The sequence below is a fragment of the Malurus melanocephalus genome, unplaced genomic scaffold (assembly GCF_030028575.1).
Source record: "Malurus melanocephalus ecotype Western Australia unplaced genomic scaffold, MMel_1.1 scaffold_102, whole genome shotgun sequence".
NCBI classification, from domain to species: Eukaryota; Metazoa; Chordata; class Aves; order Passeriformes; family Maluridae; genus Malurus; species Malurus melanocephalus.
Window position 1 is genome coordinate 2,239,744 of NW_026623334.1, and position 24,091 is coordinate 2,263,834.

A 24,091-nucleotide genomic window follows, 5' to 3' on the forward strand; every position below is an offset into this window, starting at 1 on the left:
AAAAAAAATTTGTTTACTTTTCTAGAAAGAAAAGGTATCATTTTGAGTCTGCCATGAAATTCACATTAAGTAACTCTTCAGAAGGGTCTAACAGCACACCCTTGAACTCTGTTGTAACAGTTCTGGGAAAAGCAGCAAGCTTCCAAGTATTCCTCGCTGGAACAACTGAAATATTGATAAAAAGAAAAACCATAAAGCAATGATAGTAGAGCCAAACATATCATGAAGACTTGTGTGGGTACCTCTGTCATCCATATCTCTGCTTCTCTCTTCAAATTAAGTTCTTGCTGTTTGAGCCAGGAATAAAAAACATGGGGAGAGCCCTAAGAGAAATTCACCCCTCCAAAATCCTTATTCCACAAACACTGCAGTGTGCTCCCAGCCTTCCAGGGCAGCGAGAGTAGGGGGTGGGTATGGACACACTCGGGATAAAAAGATTCCTTATAACCGAATTAGCTTTTATGTTTTGTCACACTCCCTCTTTATCTGCTGTGAGCAGATTATCTGCAAAACACTTTGAGCAGGAGTTAAGAGCAAAAAAAGGAAAAATTGTCACAAAGCCAAGGCCAGGATCTGTCCTGGACCCTTTTGGGCCCTGTAATTTGAAAGCATAGGTGAGGAGTTTATTCTGAAACCTCTGACAAACCAAAGATCTTGAGATGTGATTTCTTCCTTTTTTCAAGTCTCTTTCTGGCAGCTAGAAGTCTCTCTGATGTGAGCTGGTTTCTCCCAGCGTGGAAAAATTTTTGCTCCATAAGTGCACCATTAAATAGCACAGGCTATTTTGAGAAATGACAGTTGGGACTGTTTTTAAACCATAATTATGGCTGCCTTTAAAGATGATGATAAAAATGCAGTTGGTGAACAAAACGAAACCATGTGATTAATTTTTCCATATGATGTGTTTGATTGTGACAGCTCCCCAGCTTCCTATGTGAAGTGAAAAACAGAGAGAGAGCACTTTATCTAGCACAGCTGATTAAATATGACTCTCCAGGCAGCTCTGAGAATGCGTGGAACAGAGAATACCCATAAAACTCCATTAGAAAACAAGAAAATGTCAGGCTACAAATTACTTTGAAAAATCAGMTTTCAGTGAATTACGTAAATTGTCAATATCAGGGATGCAAGAACCCTAAGTGTGTCGTATTCCTGTTAATTTTTTGTTTCTAGTGTGGGCACTGGAAGAGTTGCCACATCCCTTAAGGGCTGGAGGATAAGTACAGAGCTCCTGTGTTTCAGATGGGAAAGGATTTTATTGTCATAATGCAAATACACTTTGAAGAATTGCTTCTGCTTTAGAACTTGTTGGTTCATGGCTGATTGGAGAGAGAGACTGAAACTACAGCATCATCCTCCTGTGCARGTTTTTAAGAATTAAGGGTTAACTTTGTGTTTGACTTCACCAGAGTAGGAATTTCCATGTACCTGCAGTACCTGTGGATTTTATTTTTTACACTGTGGTTGAAAGGGCTCAGTGGTGGCTGCTGCTGTGAATTTACAGCCTGGGCTGTACGTCCCCCTGTCCTTCAGGTATTGCAACTTCTGTCAGAAATCAGACTTTTGTCACCTCGAGGAAGCACGATTTGATCCCTGTGTCACATCCCATCATCTGGAGGGTCTGTCACAGTGATTTAAGGCAGCTTTATCTKCAGGCCATGTGCACTCTGAGATGGTCTGAAAGCCCACTGGACTCCTTAGAATTTGATGGGCAAGCTTTTGAGGCTTTTCCAGCTGATAAATTGAAAAAAATTTTGTCAAACACTCTGTGCTTTGGCAAAATTACTAAACAAAAGCAAATAAACATTGTAATGTCATATTTTTACAAGAAAGGTTTGTGTTTTCAGTTTAAACTGACCTTTCTGATTGAAATATATATATAATCTTACATCTAAAAAGCTTCTAGCAGCAAACAGATCTTCTGAAAATCATCACTCAGTTTCAGAAAAACATTTGTGGGGAACACAGGTGKAGGTAGCAAAGAGCTTGTGTTTCAGTTAGTGAAAACACTTAAAATCGATGTGTTTCTTGAAAATTTAGGTCAACAAAATTTCTGAAACATGTGAAAATTCTTTCATCATAGAAAAATCTTTTCCAGTCCTGCAGTAGGTGTGTGTAGGCAGTCTAGAAGACATCCGTTTCTGGTAGGCTTTGCCTTGAAAATCAAAGAAAACCTGAGACCCCTGACTTTTAAAAATTCCCACGCTGGAATATCATAAAACAGGGATATCTGAGCTGCTTTAAAAACTCCTCCATCTCTTCTGTTGCCTTCACTCAGAAAAGAAAGGTTGAAATCCAAAAGGCTGCTCCTGTGAAGCGTTGCTCAGGTGGAGTTCAGAGCTGCTCCATAAAACATCAGAGCCCTGTTCCTGCACTGGGGTTTTGTTTTAGGATGTGCTCAACATCCCTGTCTGAAGTTCTGCTGCTGGCAGGGCTGTGACAYGAGGGACAGATGTCATCTTGTGCTGGGTGGATCAGAAATGAGGGATCYTGCTGCCATGTGTGTGTTTTGAAGCTGGCTCATTCCATTTTCTCACTGCTGGAAGATGCAAATTGTGATTATTCCTCTCGGGAAAGGACCACAGGAATGTCCACAATGGCCCGTGCATGTTGTGCAGAGAGATTGCTGATTGTGAAAAATGGGCTCAAAGGTACTAAAATTGCCTCAGGGTGCTGAAAATTGCATTAATTGCTCAATATTCTATATTATTAGAGGAGCTCAACTAACCCCAGCTCTCCTGGAAAAGTCAGCAGGTTTTAAAAGAGGTGGAGACCAACACGTTGGAAATTCTTGGGTCRCTCTCCATTGGAGTTGATTTGTCCTTCATAAATTTGTGATGTTTAGAGGGATGGATGGAATTGSTGTGWCCATTAACAGGGTATGAAAGTGTTMGCAAAGGRTGATTATTTGGAAGCAAAWYCCACGTAYACTGAAGTCTCCTTTCCACTATTACATGTTCTGGGATACCTCATCTCTCCAGCTGCTTAAATCAAAGGGGTATTTGATGAGAAAAAAAAATTCTAACAGAGACTCTGAGACTTTTCTTTTTCTCTCTCACTGAGCACCAGGGTGTTTAAACTGCAAAATTCACAGCAAGGTACAAAGTTCTTAAGGATCACAATCTTTACTTCCCGTCTAAGTTTTCAAAGTTAAAACTGCCTCCCCAGCTTCTCCTTCCTACTGATGCCATTTTTATTTCTACCTATTGATTTTGCTTTTAGTGAGATCATCTGCACCAAATGAAATAACCCTGTGCAGTCACTTCAGTGTACAAAATAAAGTGATATTCAATTTACAGAGCACCAAATCCATGGAGAGGGAAGAGCCCTCCCTGTARTCAGTGAGAGCCTCTTGGGAGCTGCAGCCTCTCTCTTGCCAATGGCAAATATCAGATCCCAGAAATAATATTAAAAAGACTAAAAATAGCAAATATTAAATCCCAGGATATTTCTGAGCTCTGACATTTGCTCTAAAGGACACGATGCTGTTGGGAACAGGTCTCACCTGCAGAGCAGGAGACCACRTCAGCAATGTTCCCTCTATATGTATTGCCAAGATTTAGGAATTGATTAACCCAGCAGTCTGGCCAGCTCTGCTTCCTGCTCAATGGTGTCCAGGCTTTTTTAACACTTTTTACCTTCAATTATTTTTTTTAAATCCTGATAAAGATGGTAGTTTTGACCTTCAGCAGAAAGTACTTGTGGGAAAATGCGTTTCCTGGGAAAATTTGTTCTTGTTTGGCAAGAATTAAAGCTTGGCAAACCTTATTTGCCTTTCTAAATAATGTCCCCAACCTGCCTTCGGAGAACTTTGCTGATGCACAGTTGAGGCCACAGCAAACAAGACACTTCCATCTCAGATTTTCTCTGATGCATGAAATGTGATGTCCAGCTGGCTTCTGCATAAATAAACATTTTCCTGTAGGACAGCCACACCTCAGGTGTACAGGAATAGCTACCAATTAGTGTCACTAAATCATTCCAGTGCAAGCCACAAACATTACCACTCAGTTTGTAATTTACTCCTGATGTGGGTGCTTGTTCTTCTCAATACTTAATATGTCTGTTTATAGAAAAGTTGATTGAGATAATTAGCAGTAAAAATGCTAAGGTAACGCGGCTATGGTAACATTTAAATTGCTATCAATTTTGTTTATAGCAGCCTAAAGAGCAGTGCTGAAATTAGAAATTAGCTACAATTAGCAAATAAATTGAGTGTCTCTTGGAATTACTTGATCATGTCTTAAAACGTTGCACGGTGTGATGCTCACAGAGGCARAGCAGAGTCCCTGGGCTGAGTCAAGGAGAACACACAGCACTTTTGCTGCTGCTCCTGGCCTTCCATGGAGCCTGGGCTSCTGCCCCACAGTACAGGTTTGATGACTGCATGCTGGGAAGGCAGAAAAAAAAAATTTATCTCAAAGGGATTTGTCTTTCCGTGGTGAAAAAGAAGGCGGAGTGGGATTTTCAGTGGGCAGAAGCTCAGAGACTGTAACACCTCCACCTTCTCAGTAAATGAACCTTGAGACACACATTTAATGTTGGCAGCTCCATATGAGAGGAATAACTTGGCCTGGAAATGTGTTGTTATCCCAGAAGATTAGTGATGGATAAGGAAGTCAGTTTTCTCTGATTGCCTGAAATTGTGTCGCCTCAGAAGGCCTCAGGCATCATTTTACTCTCAGTTAGAAATAGTTCCCTTTCCCAGTAAGGTACTTTAAGGATCCTGCTTGATAAATGCTTTACAGAGGCATGTAATTATTTTCCTGGCATAATTTCATAGTTTGATGAGGAAAGAAATGTGTTGTCTGCTGCTGTTAAAATGGGTCATTAAGTACAGTTTTGAGAACGAAAAGAGGAGGAGAATCTACCCATTCCAGGATCAGCTGCTGTCTCCCCTCTCTCTCACCTGACTTAGTAAAAYTTCCCTCATTCCTCACCCTTTGTCAGCAGCACACAGGCAATGGTTTTCTGCATCACATGTGCCCTTCATCTCTGTGTCCAGAGGGGAGAAGGTGCTGCTGAGCCTCTCATCCTCCTCCTTCGAGCACAAGTCTGGAGTATTCATCCAAATCTCACACGATGGCCCTTAACTCCTGGGATCYTGCCCAGTTTTGGATGCACATATTTGATTGCACTACTGAAACTTCCATTTAGTGTCAGTTGAAGTGATTATTGGGCTGGAAGGGAAGGAGAAAATATCTTCAGCCGTGTGTGTGTGGGGATACAGAGACACCTCTGTGCTCCACTGAACAGCAACAAATCTTTCTGAAGTGAAACAGGAGAGCTTGTCTGGCCTGGAGAGAAATGACCCACACTTAATCAGGTGTGACATTTGTCTGGGATGTGGAGAAACAATGATGGAAACCTGGTGGTACACAACTRACTCCTTGCCCCCTGTGCTCTACATCCAGTTCTCTTTCTCTGGGAATGGAAATCCCATCTTTATCTGGGGAAACATCCTCTGCTGGTGTTAAAAGTCACATATTCCAAAAAAAAAAAAAACAACATTTTAACATCTTCTAAGGAAGAAAAATTTATTTCCTTCCTTCTATTTCCTTCCTTCCTTCCTTCTATTTCCTTCCTTCCTTCCTTCCTTCCTTCCTTCCTTCCTTCCTTCCTTCCTTCCTTCCTTCCTTCCTTCCTTCCTTCCTTCCTTCCTTCCTNCTTCCTTCCTTCCTTCCTTCCTTCCTTCCTTCCTTCCTTCCTTCCTTCCTTCCTTCCTTCCTTCCTTCCTTCCTTCCTTCCTTCCTTCTTTTTTTTGCAGTTTCCTTCCAAGCCAGGTGTCTGTGTTCCCTGTGGATTTCATCTGTGCAGAATCTATCACTGATAAATAACTCTTTGTGTTGAATTTACAGATGAGCTAAACTGTTTTCTTTAATGTCACAGTTTAGTACCTTTTCCTTTTCAGGTTCGTGTGAGCGCTGGCATTCAAAGGAAATAAATCTGTCACTCAGATAATGTATTTGCCCTTGGTACCAAAATATATAAATAAGAGTTGCAAGGTCATTAGCCATATCAATGGAAAGAAAAATGTGCTGTGCATTAAATAGCTGAMTTCCAGGCTGGGTTGGGCAAATAGCAGTATAGCAAAGTGTACTGCTCATTTCTCCTTCTGATCGGGAAAATCAATTAATTCCTTTGTTGTTGTTTGGGKTTTTTTAGCATTTCCCCTTTACACTGGAAACCCTCAGCACATGTCAGTCCAAATTTATGAGCAGTGTGTTTTTCAGGGTATTCCATTTATCAAATGTAAATTCCAGTGGCCAGTGATTTACTACTGAACTGTTTGGAAAGCAGCAAGTAAATATTACCTAACAAAATATTAAAAAAAAWATATAAAAAAGCCGAAGGAGAGAAAATTTTATTTGCCACTTTCCAAGCAGTTTATCTTTGTCCTTGAGAAGGCAGGTTAGGTGGAGAACTGCCCCCRTATAATTCTGGAATACATCTTGTAYGGAAATGTGCTTTTRTTCTCAGTAAAAAGCAACCTTGGAGAGCACTGAATTATTGCTTRTATTTTAATAACTTTTATTTACTTCAGCTAGATTCCTCTAGTAGTTGCAGACCTGAGGGAGCTGAATCYATAAGCCTCCCTCACTCTGCATCACTCCAGATCTCACTGGTGCAAAGGGACAAGTCCTCGTTGCTCCCTGCCCTGGAGTTCAGACAGTAAATAATCAACAGGGTGGAAATTGCACAGTGGTGTCTGGGCAGGATGGTGATACCATCTCCACTCAGCTCCTTTTATTCCTCTCCACCAGCTCAGGGACAGAGAGAGAAGATGATGAGAGGTCTGGAGCACCTCTCCCGTGGCAGCAGTCTGAGAGAGTTGGAGATGTTTAGTCTGGAGAAAAGAAGGCTCTGGGGTGACCTCAGAKCCCTCTCCAGCACCCCATTCCTGTSTCAAACACAGACAGATGACACAGCTGATTTCTGCTGAAGTTTCAGCAACAAGCACTAGGTTAAAACAACATCCATGGCAGARGTTACCACCTCACAATCTKTTCTCTGCCTAATGGTCCTAAAAAYGGTGATGTTTTGGTGAAGGACTTGTGTATTTATGGCTTATAAACTTCTGTACCTAACAGAGTTAGGCATTCACCTCAGAGTCACCTGCAATGTGCAGAGAGAGGGAAATTGGGTGATAGAGTTACCTGTAATGTGCAGAGAGAAGGAAATTGGGTGATAGAGTCCCTTGTAATGTGCACAAGAGAGAAATTGGGTGATAGAGTGACCTGCAATGTGCACAAGAGAGAAATTGGGGGATAGAGTCACCTGCAATGTGCAGAGAGAGGGAAGCTGGGTGATGGTTTTGAGCTGTTCGACAGCACACAACATCTGAAAAGAAGCATTTGTATTGCCTCCAGAGGTGAAAAAGAGGTGAAATATGTGTTGTGTGTGTCTCCCCCAGGTGTGGCAGTGCGGGGGCAGCATGGAGGTGCTGCCCTGCTCCCGCGTGGCGCACATCGAGCGCACCAAGAAACCCTACAACAACGACATCGATTACTATGCAAAGCGCAACGCCCTGCGCGCCGCCGAGGTCTGGATGGACGACTTCAAATCTCAYGTTTACATGGCCTGGAACATCCCCATGGCGGTGAGTGTGGGTCACAGCGTGTCCTGAGCATGGCACGAACACAGGGATGTTCCTAATTTGAGGTGAAGGGTGTTAGTACCGTGCACAGTGGGCACAGCTCAAGGAAAGCTCAGTGTGGGGAGTTCTGCCATGAGAACTCATCCCTCAGTCTAAGTTTAGTMGTGCTCTCAGTCCAGATTGTTGTGTGCAGAGACACAGATTTATAATTTAACCAGAGCGAAATGTCTCAGGTTTATGTGCTCCCCCAGAAGTTGTTAATTTGGGGCGCCGTTAAACTCGGAGGTGTTCRCACGCTGCGATGGTGGGGACGGCAGAAATGTCCATAAATAAATATCAGTGTTTGTTGTGAGACTCAATAGGCCTCAGCAGCATAAAAAACAAAGTGTGCAGTAAAAGAATCCCACATTAAATAGCTTTATTGTCCACAGGCTGAGAGGTGCAATGTGGGCCCTCTCCGCTCCTCGCTGCGCATACGAATTGTAGATGGCGTTTGGGGCCCTCTAGGAATCCATGTCCTATAAATATTAGATAAACTGTAGGTTCAGTTTATCACTTTCTTCTGTGAGTATATCACATTCTACATCTGCACTGAGTGTAATTCTTGCAGAGAGGAGTTGTTACATCCCAGCCAGGTGGAAGCTGGTTGGTGCTGYGTTCCTTAGCTGTGTTTGCATCCAAATTATTCATGTGAAAGGGCCCAGGGAGAGCAGCTGAGGGGTAACACACACTGATCTGTTGGTAATGATGGTTTAGTTAACCCTTATGGCAGGGGCTTGCCCAGAGCTGATTGAATCAAATAGGAACAGGAATGTTCCTGTCAGAACAGGAAAATAAGCAAACCCAGAGGTGTCTGGGAATATTCAGTTGTGCCCTGGAGTTCATCAAAGTCATGGGAGTCTTGTCAAAGGCTCCATTAGATTTAGTCTGTCCTAAACATCTTAAACATGCTTTGATACCTAGTTAATATGTGAAACCTCATTTTTGTTCATTCCTCTTCTTAAAGTAGTTTTTAAAAATACACGGTTTTTAAAATACACGTTCCTAGAGGAGCAATGTTTCCTCCTTTTCCGTGTGATGTCTGAATATGTCAGATATTCTCAAATTCACTCACTGCTACTCAGCATTGGACACTGTGCAAGGTCTCTGAGATGTGTTCTGGTGACTTCTTTTGGCACTAGAGGTAATTGCAGARGATTGTTTTGCCTTAACAAAAGGCAGCACTGCATAACTTTTTCCACACAAGGTTTCTGTGACAGGAGGAGGAAGACAGAGCAGTGTCCATTTAAGATTTTTGGGGCATTTTGGCCCTGTCTGCACACATAAAAAACACATGCTAAATGGCTGGTTTTCAAATAGGAGAAAAAAAGCTAACCTCTGTAAATTTGCTCACTTGATGACATCCGCAAATGAATCTCCAGAAAAGATGATACTTAAATAAGCATTTACACCAAAACATGATTTCCTTTAATCTCTCTGAGATTACTTATTGATGCAGTTTTCTGCACTGAGCTATACAGCAGAGCTTTAAAAAAAACCCAGGCACATCTACAATGAAAGACATAAAATCAACAGAAGTACTGAACATTAAAATTTTCTTCCCATAAAATAAATTGATTGATTGATAAAATGTGCATCATAAAAATGAGACTATTAGCTCTCAGGAAAAGGAAGCTGATGTTCATGTTCATKATGTTTTTCATTGTAGTATTCAATGCAGATGACTGTACTGGTGAAAACCATCAGAAAAACCTTCTGCAGGAGAGCTAGAAAYCTTSCTGGCTGGATAAAAAGGATATATCYACAAARTAAATCCCRTGGGCACCTMATTCTTGTACCATCACACTGTAACCTGGCCATGCTGGCTGCAGCTGGCACAGAGGGTGAGCACAGCATTTTCAGAGCTGCTCAATTCGCTGCTCTCATGATCTGCGGAAAGAGAAAAAAGAAGAAAGAAAAACACAAAAAGGGCACGGTGTTGACTCATTTTAGGGCAGGAGAGAGGCAAGTCAAATGTTTATTGTCCCATATCACAAAATCGATCCAAATTAACTCCTTGGTAACTCCCACCATCTTTTTCACACTCACTCACTCACAGGTTATTGGGAATGTGAGCACAAAGTGTCTCTGGATCAGCAGATGGTTTTGGGCACATCTGCCAGATCCTGTTCCTATAACCTCCATCAGCAGGTCAGCAGGGCTTTATTTTAGTTAACCAAATMCTGGTTATGTCCCCACTTATGATTCATTCCTCGACAATTTTAGTGATAAAGGAATCTTCCATTGAATGATTTATTGCACCGAGTGCCTCAGAGGATTGCTCTCCTTGCACGCAGCCTCAAGTACTGCGTAAATTAACATTCATTTGAATGGATGCTGCACTGAGGGCTCCTGACAGAACGTGCATCAGCAAGCAGCAGTGAGCACAGCAAACTCTTTATGTGGCAAATAGAAAAACCTGTTCAGTATTACACTTGTATTCTCTCTTGAAAGCCAGGCATCTGTTGGGGATTTAATAAACCCTGAGCTAAGATTTGCTGCTGTCTTGTAACCCTGAGTTAGAAACAATCTGTAAAATGTACAGATATCCTTCTGGAGGAAAAGCACAAGGAACTTGGGARAGATGTCATGCAAAACTCCCCAGTTTCAGTCCATTTGATTAATACAGTGTCGGAAAAGGGTTTTGGATGAGGTAGTTCTTACTGTCTTAATGTTGAACTGGGATGATTTATAACACTTTAAATCAACAGACTCTAACTCGGGACCCAGCAGCTTTAAATGGCTGGCTTTGGTCAGATGAACTTGGATCTTCCAGTTGTGACTTTCATGGGGTTTGTATTTAAACATGAATTAAATTCTGAAGTAGAATGATAAAGGTTTTGAGTTTAACTGCATTCTATGGCTCGAGTCTGCAAATGAGCTCCAGCTCTAGTGAAAACTGACTGCTGGTCTGTGTGAATGCTTAGTGGAGCTTAATGACTTTTTGAGCAGTTCTGCTTTGAAGTTTTAACAGGTCTGTTCTGACATCACTTACATTATTGAATACCCAAATCAGTTACTAGAGTAAAACATGACCAAGCTGCCATATTTTASACCAGAATTACTGCCTAAATTCCAAATGAATCTGAAAGCAAAGGCTTCAGGATTGATTGCAAACGCTTAGAACTGCTGTAAGTAACAACATTCTTATTGTATTCTTATTATTTTGATTTATGTTTGGTTTTTGCTTGTTYTTTATGCTTCTTTTTCCACTGGCTTTCATTAATATTTATTGTCTGCRCTGCACAGCAGCTGTTTTGTATAAGTAGCAGCTCATCAAAGAGAAGGAAGAGAGAGAAATGCAGCTTGGTGTACAAAATGAACTCCAGTTTGTTTTGGGTAATGAAAGCAGCCATAAAGTCAGTGCAGTGAGATTTCTTTATCCTTTTTCTGTTTTGCAGAACCCCGGAGTTGACTTTGGAGACGTTTCTGAACGAATTGCGCTGCGGCAGCGCCTGCAGTGCCGGAGCTTTAAGTGGTACTTGGAGAACGTGTACCCTGAAATGAGGGTTTACAACAACACGGTCACTTACGGAGAGGTACGGGGCTCTGGAAACTCATCTCCTTTCTGTGCTGGGTATCAAATCAGCAGAGGCAACAAAAATGCCCTCCCCTCCTTTTAATCAACACTTTGAGAAGCCCCATTCCTTCCATTGGAGTGCAGCAGAGGAGGCCACCCTCGCTGACAATGACGTGCAGCCTCCTTGGCTCTCATTTCAAAATCAGAATTTTATATCAGAGATACAAGATTGAGGCAGTCATTTTCCCAAATAAGATGCCACAGGCACCATGAAGAAAACATCCGTTTTTTGGTTGTGAGAGCTAAATTAATTGTCTACATGAACTGCAGTTAAATCCAAAGGCAGTATATTTTTCCCACAAGACAACTAAATGGACACTGTTCCTTTCTGTTCCATTTGATTGACTTCACATAAAAATAAGCCAGACACTTAAGACATTGATACGAAGTGCAAGTTTTATTGCATAATACCACTTTGCATGCTAACATAAGTATCCCCATCAGGAGCTGAGAAAAGACATTGAGTAAATTCAGCAGGAGCTGGCGGTGTCTGTCAGCCCTGAGAAGGCCATTAACAGAGAAGAACTTTGGCAGAAGTGCCAATGTTGTGTCAGTTATACCAGACTGTGAGCAAGCTGGGCTCTAAAACAAAGCTTGTTCCTCTTGASCTGTCACAGAGGAGGTTCTTGAGTGAAACAGCAAGTTTAGTGATGCAAATTGCTAATTCTTCAACAGTTTTAATAAAATAGAGCTACACAAGCTATTTAACAGGTATAAACCAGCCTAAGTCCCTTTCAGTCTTACTTTAGGCTTCATCCTAAATTACACCAGTCTTGTTATTAAATCCTTTCTCTTCTGGTTATTTTCCTGCAGGAAAAATTGCCTGGATTTTTGTGAGTTTCAAGGAAAATAAATGTATTGAGTAGATGTGAAACAGATTGAAACTGTACTAAAAATATATTTCCTAGTGACTCAATTCACATTTTTTTAAAGCCATCTCATAAAGCTGTCTTCATCTCCTTTAGCCTTTATAGCACGTAAGCCATAAAATAAACCTTCTGAAACTTAGTTGTTGGTGAACCCCCTTATCCAATTGGATTCCCTGTTGTGCTTGTACACTRTAATATGAAGGATTATCTACTGATTTTTTTCTGACACCCTGTGCAGCAGCTGTTTCTATATTATGGGGGTGGCCAGACAGGCACTTCACAGTCTAAACCAAAACTGACCTGTTGAGTCTTTCAAAGTGTCTGTCTAAATAACTTCTTGTTTATGATAGCTCTAAAATCCTTCTATGTCCAAAATATGTGTGTAATCTTCCAGCCTCCAGAGAAAGGCCTAGGTTTTCACAAGAGCTCCATCCCAGTTTTTAAAGACTTGTAAATTCTTTTCCTCTGGGGAGGCGTAGGAATTTTTTAGTTCCTTGGATCTCTGAATCTGTGCTCTTTCATACAATGTGCTTTATGTCACTTCTGTACACAACAATGTCCTATATTTTCAGTTTAAATAACCATTTTTCACGTGCTTTTCTGGGTTTATATCAGCAATAGGATGAAATAAAAGCATGTCACGTCCAACACCAGTCCTGGGTACCTCCTATGCTGTATGTAAATCCACATTCTCAACATACAGGGTCAAAATTTATGTTTGCAAAATGGCAATTTGGAACAAAATTTGGCCTGGGTTTCTTAGGGTGAATTTTATGAAGTTCTGATCTTTGAGTAATGGTTGAAAATATAACTGACCCAAGGTCTGTAAAGACAGCAGATTGTCCAAATAATATCTTTTCCTGGAGCAGATTTCTGCTGGCATGCTGTCATGGCTGAAGGATAAGCATGTGCCTCTCAAAGAGCAGTTTTATGTGGTACTTGTTTCTAGAGCTGTAGCACAGCTGAGGTTTAGCTGGACTGGACTGAAACAGGGATTAATTTCCAACAGTTTGTGTTCTGATCTGGTTTCAGGTGCGTAACAGCAAAGCCAGTGGCTACTGCTTGGACCAGGGGGCCGAAGAGGATGACAAAGCCATCCTTTATCCATGCCATGGGATGTCCTCCCAGGTAAGTCCCATAACTGATGGTGAAAAACCCAAAATGATTGAGAACTCTTTAACTTAAAGAACTTCCAGAAGAAATAAAGCATAATTTGGTGTATTTGGGTTGAGTTTGGCAGTATAATTCCTGAGTTGCAAAGGCAAATGTCTGACTTTACTCCAGTCTTGTTGGGGGCCTTTTCCCAGCATGTGAATCTATACTTTCAAGTTGCCAGATGGGAAAACAGAAAAATCACATTGTTTTGTTTAAATAATAGTGATCCACTGAAGATTAATTCATTTAGGTGGTCTAAATTAGTGTGAATGAGCAGTTCTTCTTGTTATGACGTGACTTTTTCATGGTACCTCTTTAATTTAACTCTTCCTTGGTCCAACAGGCTCCTGGACAGAAATTATTTAGCAAGCTGCTGATTTGATTCCCCAAGCAGGCWAAAAGTTAAGCACATATTTGACATCAGCTTCAAAGGGAATTAAGAATATCCTCTAAGTTAAGACTTTTTTAAAACAGAGGATTTTTTTTTGTCAGTCCCTGTGCATATTATTTTCTTAAAGATGTCTGAAGATTTTTAAATTACATTTCTTCTTTCCATGCTCATAGTGACACTACTTGTTTTTTAAATACGAACTGGATATTATTTAAATCCAGAACTTGAGCTTCTTCTGAAATGTAATTCTAGTTTCTTTTGAAGTAGCATCTGAATCAAAACTATGTTAATGAACATTCTCRTGTGTAAATAAACTCTGACCTTATCAGGCTTAACCATTATCTGAGGTTCAGTCATAGAGGTATTGATTGGGAGCCCTGGCTCGTGCATCACCGTGGAGGCAAAGTGAGACAGACAGTAATTCCTGCTGGCATAATGTCCACCTTTGGCAGGATCATTATGGAGTGTTTGACTGACACTCTCCTASTGGAGGTGGAAGGAGCAGCCTTTGAATAAGGTAACAAAACAGCATTGCTTAATTAGATGTAAATTAGCTTTTCAAGAAGDCTCTTGTTAAAGATGTCAAGGCGCTCAGAGCTCTTACTCCATTCTAATCTGAACAGAAAGTTGCAAATTTAAGTCCTTCCAGAAAGTCCCTTAGCAACATCTAATCTCTATCAGTGTGCTAGCACTTAGGACAGTAATGAAATAAATGGTTCAGCCTCTCATTTATTTTGCAATTTAAGTCCTTAACCTGCTTGTTTCCCTCCATGATTCCYGCTTCATAGAATATGCATTGACTTSTAGGAGGAAATAGATGAGGSCAGAGATTACAGCAAATTTCTTTTGTACAGTATGTTCAGTTTCTCCTGCCTAACATGAGGGTAAAAAGTAGCTCATCTTTTAGCAACCAGCTCTGACCCAGTGCCAGTGGGACAATACAGGTACATTCCCATCATCCCAAACCCTGCTGCTGAGTCTGATATTCCATTTCCTGCAGCAAGCCCTGGGCAGTTGGGTTTATATCACATGGTGAAATAACACTGGCCTCAGGTAATTCTGGTTTTGGCAAAGAATTTTCTGTAACAAATAAAGAGCACATTGTACAGTATGACACATGTATTTTTTAAATTGCCCTACACACTTGCACCAAACTCTTCATTAAGTTACTTACCCTAATACAAGAAGAGTGCACAAAAATACCCAGACATTTTCCTTTTTAAAGAAATTTGATACTTCACAGTATTCTTCAGAAATACCCAAAGTATTTACTGCCTAAGAAATTGACGGTGGGTAGTGACCAGTTAAATTGCCTCTCCTGCAGGTTTTCAGTGTCCTGTATATGTGAATTTTCTGGAAAAGCCTGAAAGTTGATTTTAGATTTCATATTGCAGCCACAAGCTAGAGCCCTTTTGTTAGTAGCACTGCATAAACACATAAAAAGAAAAAGTCACTCTTCCCAAACCCTTAAGATCCATTCCCTGTGTCTAAGAATTATCAAAGTGTGGGAAAGGCAAAAAGTTCATCTGTCAAATCATTCCRCAGCATTTTCCATTCTCCTTCAAAACAAACAAACCAACAMAAAACAGGAAAAGAGATTTCATTCTGCAAGAAACACCAAGTGAAGGCAGAGGTGATGTTTTATCTAAGTTGTGTATTTCACAGACAAGCATGAGTTGGAGCCACTCAAATGCAGCCAAGTTAATTAATGATTACACAGCTGGAAAACTTCTATCATCTCACCACAATTTACAAAATTAATTCAGTGTGAGAACCACAGCTGCACAAACCCTAATCAAGGATATTCAAGCACATAGCATGAAAGGTGTTGACAGGGAGCGTTTTAATATATTAAATAAACATTTTTAAAGCCCCTCTTCTAATCAGCCTGGGTGAGCATAGTTGTCTGCTGCATTTAGCTTTCCATTTCTGACATTTTTCATCTCAGGCATAGGACATAAAATACCCCTACTGAGCCGAGATTTGGGTTATTTGTACATGCCTGCTGAATATAAATTAATATGAATATGGAACTCACTTTCCCCTGTTGGGTTATCACTGGTGTTCATGTGTCCTAGCAATGTGAAAGCCTCTCCCTATCCAGCTACAGCCTTGTTTGTTTTTCATACTCTTCATTTCTGACAAGATTACCAGTGATTTTAGTGTACTCATGGTTCCTCTGAAACCACCAAAGCCAGGCAGGTGTTTAAAGAAAGCTGAGTTAGGAATAAGATTACTGCTCATCTGTGATGAAATGTTCTTTTTCTCTATTTTTTACCCTTCTCTTTCCCTTGGATGTTGTTGCCCTGCGTTACAGTGGCAAAATAAAACCTCTCCACAGTGACTGTTTYGTGAACAAAATGCCTTTCCCTGTGTGCATTTCAAGATCAGTTTTCACTGTGATAAATCACATCTTTGTAATGACATCAGCTTTTAAATTTCTTTATTCAAACAGGGACGAGCTCTGTTATGGATGCTCTGGAATGCATTTAGCCTGAGTTTACATCAATTTAGTTTAATGAGTTTGACTTGAGCTAAGTCATTGTAAGCTAACAGCCAGGAATATCCAGACAGGGTTTTGCATCARTCTGAGCTGATTTCTAAACCTATTTTAGCAGAAGAGTAGTGTCTTTTTTACATGTGTTCATTGGATCTGAAGCTTGAGAGTAATGACTTTCTGGGAAAAAAATAGTTCCAAATACAGCTGGGAGAAACAGTCCAGGGCTGCAGAAAATTCATAAAGAAAGGAATATATTTGGAGTCTTGAACTGCTTTACCTCTGCCTGTGGTTATCACCTGCAAAGCCCAGTGGTTATATAGCACTACTTTATACCCTTTGGTTGTAAAATGAGATAAAGAATGAAAAAAAAAAAAAAAAGAGAGGGGTTGTGAGGACAGACACAACCCCTCCAAAAGTGGAATTTGTTCTGAAAGCTTCTTAGGATGCAGGTTTTGAACCATCTGAGAGAGCAMTTACACAGCCCCAGTGGAAATATTCACTGTCTCGGGGTCTGYCTTGAATGCTGTGATGTGGAGCTGATTATATGGTATGAGAAAGAGAGGAACGTTAATGAAATGGCATCTTGGGGTAGAAGGGCCATGGAGAACAGCCTCCTTCCCACCCTCCTGCCTTCCCTTTCACTGCACAGAAATGGGAGGCAGAGCAGCTGTGAAAGGGAGAACTCCCTCTGCATTGAGAGCAGCCAGAAAGGAGGGAGAGCTCCTCGTTCAGATCCCCGGGCCCTGCAGCTACACAAACAGATGGAATAAGAGGAGATGAAAGGCTCTGCTTAAACTGTTGCTGGAGGGCAGATATTTAACATTTTGCTCGGTGGAGCTGTGGCTGCTCAGATTGGCGTGCAGAGGGGATGAACRGGGAGTTTCTCTGCTTGCAGGAAGCAGTGAGTGGGATTCTGGAGCAAAATGGAAGTTTGGTAACTTGTGATCTGTTTGCCTTGAGGTGACAAATATCCTGGAGATGTAGGGTGTTTGAGACTCGTGCATCACTCACTGTTTCAGCTCCTGTGTCAGCTCACAGCTTGCCTTAACCTGCAGCACTGAAGGAYCATTAAAAATTTCCTTCTGCCTGGAGAACAAGAGTGAGTGGTTAAATTCACTCTTGGAAAGCTACCAGGCCCATCTGTAACTGTTTCCTACAAACAGTTACCTGTGGTCATTTGGTACTTTTCTTCACCTGACTGGAAATTAGCAGGAATATTTGGTTTTGAAGTGAAATCCTCCAGTGAAAAGCTGCCATTTTCTTACACACTGATGTTCCTGGAGGATCACATGCTATAGGCAGCAGCACTCACTGATTTTGATCCAGGTATGGTGGCTTTGATAAACAACCTTTGRCATCTTTTGCATTCTGCTCAGATTTCTGGGTGTTGAAGCGAAAGCTATCCTTTCTTACATCAGTATAGCAGATGGTGTCAGGATTGGATCTTGAGTGTTTAACAGAGCACTTGGCTTCAGTGGCATTTTTGTGAATCCTTCAGCTCTTCCCAGAYAAAAGAGGAAATCTGAGTGAAGGTCATCCCCATGTGATACATCAAAGTGCTCTGTTCTGCAGCTTGCCATTGGAGTATGTGGACACCTAAGGATCTCAGCCCATCAGAGCCTTCACAGTTTTGAGGGGGCTTTTTAATTAATAGGATTTAATATTTCTTAATAAAGGGATCTTTGTAATTTGATTTTGGCTGGTTGTCACTAGGAATAGATTTGACATGATGAATCATGCCCACAGTCCTAACACAAATCCAGAGACTATTTCTTTGTGGATATATTAGTGACATCTAAAATCAAGTATGAACAGTATGAGAAGGTACAATTTTCATGACTGTATCCCAGTTCCTGCTTTCTAGTCTGTAGTAAGAAGCAACTTATTTTAATGCATGTTTTATTTTCATAGTTTATGTTGTCTCTAGGAAGTTTAGATAGGAATTCTTTGGAGGGAGATGTTAATCATAGAGTAGTTTCTCGAACTTTAGTTTCTGGTCTGATTTTGCAGAAGCAGGCAGTACATCTTTACTGTGTAATACRGTCTGAACTGAGATAATTCTTTGTGGATGCAGTTTTTTTTAGAATCCTATTTTATTTTAGGATAAGCCTAAGTTTTCACAACTGTTGGAACAGCCATAAAAACTTGACAGAAAGKGCAGATTCAGGAAATTAAGCCCATGCTGTTCCATTTGTCTGGAGATTGTGTAGATAAGAGTTTCCTGCACCGAGCCATCCCTGACCCTGTTGAGCTGCAACACAACTGCCACTTTCAATACTGGAGATCATTTATAATAGAGTTAATGTGTCTTGCACTTCTAAACTGGTGCTTTCTGCTTTGACAGGCTTCTTTATAACAAAATCTTTCCCAAGTGCGTGGCCACGGTGATGCAGAGCACATGCAATTCTGGCTACTGAGATTCTGATGACAAAGAATGTTTTAGACCATTTTAATRCCAGTGCAGAAAATGCTGCTCATCTCAAACCACAGGGAAAATTGATCCTATCCTACAGAGCAGAGARCCCATTATAAACAGTGGTTCTGATTATCTACATGAGGCAAAGCCAACAAGCTTGTGGGGTGGTATTTTGGGACTACAGTGAGATAATAAAACTGCAAGATGAATACATTTTTCTGGTCAGTGTTTCAGCCATATCTGCAGTTCATTTGGACTCTGCTGAGAACCCATTAAATAGAAGTGTGAAATATACAGTCAGGTTTTATTTTAAAAAAAGAAGAAGAAAAGAGAAAATGTGGTTRTTTTGGATTTTTTTCCCCCAGCTCCTTTATATGTGAAGAAACAAAGTTAATTTGTCTGACCTGGCAGTCCATTCACATTTTKAACTACTTTGCTTGCTTGAGCTTCTTTTACATATGTCCCTCCTAACCTTAGAGAGGAAAAAAAACCCAGAAGTCTCTTGATTTAGTGTGCACATTCTATGCCTCGACAAAGGCACTGTTCATACCCAGAGCATCCTCTTGTGGCTCTCTCTCTGCTCTCTCTGATGTCACCTCTGTGCTTCACGTGGCTGCTCTGAACAGAAGTGGCAGGTGRGGAAATGAACACATACCATGTCAAAGAGCATCTGGTCTGGGAGCAAGCAGACCATGCTCTTTTTACCACCAGCAAGAAATGATTATTCACAGCRTGATTCTTGTGAGGTTAATAAGGATGGCGGTGGAAAGCCAGACTCTAATTTGAGGGGTTTTGATTGACTCTTAATGATATCTCACACAGTGGTCAGTGGCATCCAATAAATGTCAGGCACTTCTGACCTTCCTTCCCTTTCCTGTTAAGTAATTTCAGCCATGTAACAGCAATAAGACCAGACAGGCATTGAATTTCCTGGGTGGTAATTGCATTTCTTTGGTGGCTCAGATCCTCACCCTGCAGCATCCACACTCACAACACACCAGCCACGTAGCTGACTCCACTCTGCAGCCTTTTGGCACCGGGGTGTTGCACTTTCAGAGTAAGAAGGGCAAAATATTATGCTGGTTTAATGACTCTGAGTTTAAGCACAGAAGTGAGAAGTAGATAAGTCTGATTTGACGTATTGGCCCGCTGCCAAATTAGCATCATGCATTTTCGCTTTAATGTTCTTCACACAAAGCTGAAATAGCAGAGTGCCATTCTTTATTATGTAGGCCTGAAGCATATGTTAGCAAATTTGCTGCCATTTCCCTCATGGTTTGTTTTTTTCCCCTCACATTTTTAGATACTGGTTGCATGGCTGGATTTTTTTCAGTAACGTTTATTTACAAAAACTAATTAGACTTGTTGCTATCAATAGCCTCTAACAGAGCTCTTAAGAACAAACTGCACGACAAATTGACATCGTGTCCTTGTTAAATCAACTCCTGCTGAGTGGGCACGATTTACATATTGATTACTTCACTTTCCTGATTGCCCTTTTTGCAGTGAATTAGTGGGTGGGGAGCGCTGGGAGAAGGGAATGTYGTGTTCTGGGTTTTACCAGCAAAGTTGCCAAGCTTTGCCCTTGAGCAGCGTGTGCCAGACCCGAGGTGCAGCAGCACCAAGGACTCCTCAGCACCTCAGAAATTTGGTTTTTTTCCCCCAGCTCGTCCGCTACAGCTCGGAAGGTGTCCTGCAGTTGGGGCCACTGGGCTCCACCGCCTTCCTGCCCGACTCCAAATGCCTGGTGGATGATGGCAAGGGCAGGACGCCCACCCTCAAGAAGTGTGAAGATGTCCTGAGGCCAGCRCAGAGGTTCTGGGATTTCACACAGGTGGGGAAGAGCTCAGGAAGCCTTGAAGAGAGAAATGATGCTCTRGATGCTCTTTTTTTAAATCAAAAATGAGGTCTTTAGAGGGCTKAACTAGGAATTCCCATCCAGAGCTTTTCAGAAATAGTCAAATACGTTTTCCATGGTTTGTGCGCTACCCAGAAGCATCTAGGAGTTTTGTGTCTGGAACTTTTCTAGAAAATTTTTTCTAGCACTTTTATCRAATTTTTTATCCGGAGTCTTCAAATAATTTTTAAGACTTTCGAAAGCATTGTTAGATTTTCTGGGATTTCCTATTTCTTGAGCTCAGTAGGGATTCACTAGTGCTTTTTAGAGATTTCCTAGTGTTTGGGGGGGATTTTCCCATCAATTTCTAAATACACAATTGTCAAGGAATTGTTTTGGTACTTCGCATTAACTAACTTCTCCTAGGAATTTCTAGAATTTCTAGGGAATTCATGACTTGATATATTTATTTATAGTGCTTTCTAGGGATTTACAGATCTAGCTTGGGGGTTTTTTCTTATTCTGTTCACCTTTTTTGTTCCTTCCTCTAATCCTTCTTTTTTTTTTCTTTTTTTTCTTTTTTTTTTTTTCCCAGAATGGTCCAATCATCAGCAGAGACACTGGCCGTTGTCTAGAAGTGGAAATGTCGAAGGATGCAAATTTTGGGCTCAGATTAGTTGTTCAGAGGTGCTCGGGGCAGAAATGGATGATTAGAAACTGGATCAAGCACGGTCGGCACTGACTGTGRGGCGGAGCTGCCTCTCCTGCTGTTGTCCATTTCTCAGTGTGCCATATCTCGCGAGGCATTTGTCTTAAAGAAAATTAGTTTGAACAAGTCTTGGCTCTCAAGAGTCCTCCATYGTTGGGCATTCCAAGGAAAGAAAGAAGTAAAAGAAAAGCAGACACACACACTGTTTGACTCTTCCTTGCTCCGGCAGATGACGTAGGAAGCTTAACGAGAGTTTTGTGTCGATTTGGAAATCTTGCGAAGATCAGAACGCAGCAGGAAAGCGGATTCCTTCCGCTCTCCTAGAGGAATTGACAGATCTTTCTGTGCTGAGTTCAAAGGAGACATCCCACTACTGCCTCATAAAGAGAGTTCTCTGATGGGTAGCTTTTCAGCTTTAAGTTTTGGACTGGTGCACAACTCCTACRGTGAATAATCATGTGCCTTTTTTATTGTACTTCGTATAAAAGAGGACTGGAGAAATCCTACCTTTTCAGCATGTCTGGTTCGTTGTACTAAACAGGAAGATCTGTAAATAACACTGGAAATATATTCTAATATATGATACATTTCAAGGTTGGTGGCTTAGGAGTCTCTGTTTCTAGAAAGAGACTGTTCTGCAAATGTTTACAGGTGGCTCTCAACCTTCGAGCTGCTGGAAAAAGCAGCATTTTAGAGACCTCTTCCAGTTAGACACAATAAGCGTTGAATAGGTAAAATAGCCACATGCTCCGTTGTAATGCCACATTTTACATTTGTTGGCTGTAAAGGCATCACAATTTAGCACTTGGATATTTGGCAGTAAATGTCCTGGCAGCTGGGTGGGTTTCAGGAGGCCTCGCTGGCCCCAAAGCCCTGAKTGTGTCCTGAGTGTGTCCCTGTCCTGCAGGTCACTGCTGTGCTGTGCCTGGAACAGGGATACTCCTCACTTCTGGAAATTGGTTGGCTGGCTTAGGTTCCATCTGTGGAGCTCAAAAACTTGGATCTTCCATTTTGTTCCCCATCCTGTGAAAATGTCAAATGTGAGCAAATACGCTTTGTGAGCACTGTCTAGACAAATTTCCTGAACAAACCAACAGAGTCTTTCCAGCATTTGAAAAACAAACTCAAAGCCTAGTGATAAGAAGGCAAATTAGAGCAAGGGGTAGGGAGCATATATAAATACTCTGAWATATAAATATTYTACTGTAGCTGACCCATTGGCAGCRTCTTTGTGAACCTGAATTTAATAATGTATCCAGTGGTTCATGCAGGATCTGTTGCATATGGACAGAGCAGTGACAAGGTCTTTCCAAAAGGCTGTCAAAATTGATGACCAGTGTCATCAGCAGGTTTTGGATGTGGGTCCATGGCACTCAGCTTTTCAGTACAGATGATTTCAATCACACTGAAGGAGGGACACAGATGGTATCTGTTAATTTCACTGTTTGATATTTTACACTTACTTATTTTAAAAAATTGTTTTGTTTTACTGAGCCAGGAAAATAGGTAATTGCAGTCACTGTGGTACCGTGGATCTTGGTGATCTGTTCCTTGGATAGCTTTTGCCATTCCTATTTCAAGGCATGCTGAACAAAACTGAATGGAAACAAAGTTAATTTTTCAAAGGCATGATATGTAATAAAATATTTACTTTTAACATGCAAAATCCATCAGTTCTTGTCAAGTCTYGGTTAGTATCTAGAAAGCATATCACTATATTTTGCCCCAATTTTATTCTTGAAATGGAGTGTGCAAGATCCATGATAAAGCCAATTCTCCTGGAGTTCACTTGTGGCTAATTGCTGATCTTTATTCATGTCACAGAGCCCAGGTGACACATGAACATACAAAGAAAGAATTCTGGGTGAGATTCTAGATACAAAAATGCTTAAAATTCCGTGTTTATGGTAAGTTGAACACAGCCTTTTGAACAGTGTAATAAGAACTGCAGGGAGAATAGCTCCTTTAATAAATCAAGCAATACTGTATAAAATCACGGACAATCTCAGTACTTAAGCCTTGCTGCAGGTCTGAAACTGGTAGGAAAAGGTAGGAAACTTCAAGCTAAACATAGATTTACAGAGAACAGCTGCCCTGCATTTAACCTCCTTGTGTTAACCTACCAGACCATTTGAAATTATCTTTGCCATCTATGGAGCAGGTGTTGAAGGCTTTGTGCAGGAGTGAGTTTTCATCTTTTCTCCAGATAGAATTTTCACCTTTTACATCGTGTGAAAGCTGTATTCTCCTTTTGTTTGCTCTGGTGGAGTTTTACTCCTTGAGGGAGGTGGGAAAGCAAAAGAAGGAAAATGTGGTTTTACCAGGTGAGATTCAGAGGAACATCAGGTTTTAAATCTACTCTCCTAAAAGGAGGTTTGCACATGCAGTTTAGGAGCTTTGAAGCTGAGAGGACCAGATAGATCTGTTTTTTGCTGGCAAAGATTTCAAGGGAGATTTCAAACCTTCACTCTGACACCACCACAATGAAAGACAATTGGTAGTTTTGGAATTTTGCAACTCAGTGCTCAGTGCAGAGCATTTGACCGTGGCCACACTGTCTGAGATGGTCAGTCCTGGCAGGTTTGAGTGCCAAGGTTGCAGGAGGTTTGCAAGGACCAGACTTGGGGTATAAGAAGGAAAACAGGTTTTTGTGGTAGATAAACRGCTTTGAGATTTACATAATGACATAAAAGAAATCAAATAACTCTTAAAAGGTGGAGTGGGTATTTTATGTGATTGTCATTTTTTTAAGATTTGCTGGAACAGTTTCTTATATTTGCAAACCACATCTGTTGGATTAATTTTACTTTAGTCTTTATCTGTATGAGCCACTGCTTTGGCTGTGGTACTAACTGGTGACTCTGCATGTGAGAGGGTCTCAAATATTCTCTCATCAAAGGAATCCTAATAAAAAAAGCCTTGAGTATTATCTGTTTTAACCAAAGTCTATGGTCCTTTTGTCAGTATTTCACCCCTTAGCATCACCTGAAATCCTGCT

At 41.0% G+C, this 24,091-nt stretch overlaps 1 protein-coding gene across 1 annotated transcript in view; it reads left to right on the forward strand.

The window, feature by feature from the left end:
* GALNT9 (polypeptide N-acetylgalactosaminyltransferase 9) overlaps positions 1-23,164 on the forward strand; it is a 123,602-nt gene extending 100,438 nt beyond the window's left edge. The window contains exons 7-11 of the mRNA XM_057369101.1: positions 7,415-7,600; positions 11,038-11,175; positions 13,118-13,213; positions 20,214-20,381; positions 20,980-23,164. Of these exons, the coding sequence (XP_057225084.1) occupies positions 7,415-7,600; positions 11,038-11,175; positions 13,118-13,213; positions 20,214-20,381; positions 20,980-21,126 (735 nt within the window). The 3' untranslated portion in view covers positions 21,127-23,164. The remainder of the gene's footprint in view (positions 1-7,414; positions 7,601-11,037; positions 11,176-13,117; positions 13,214-20,213; positions 20,382-20,979) is intronic.
* The last annotated feature ends 927 nt before the right edge of the window (positions 23,165-24,091 follow it).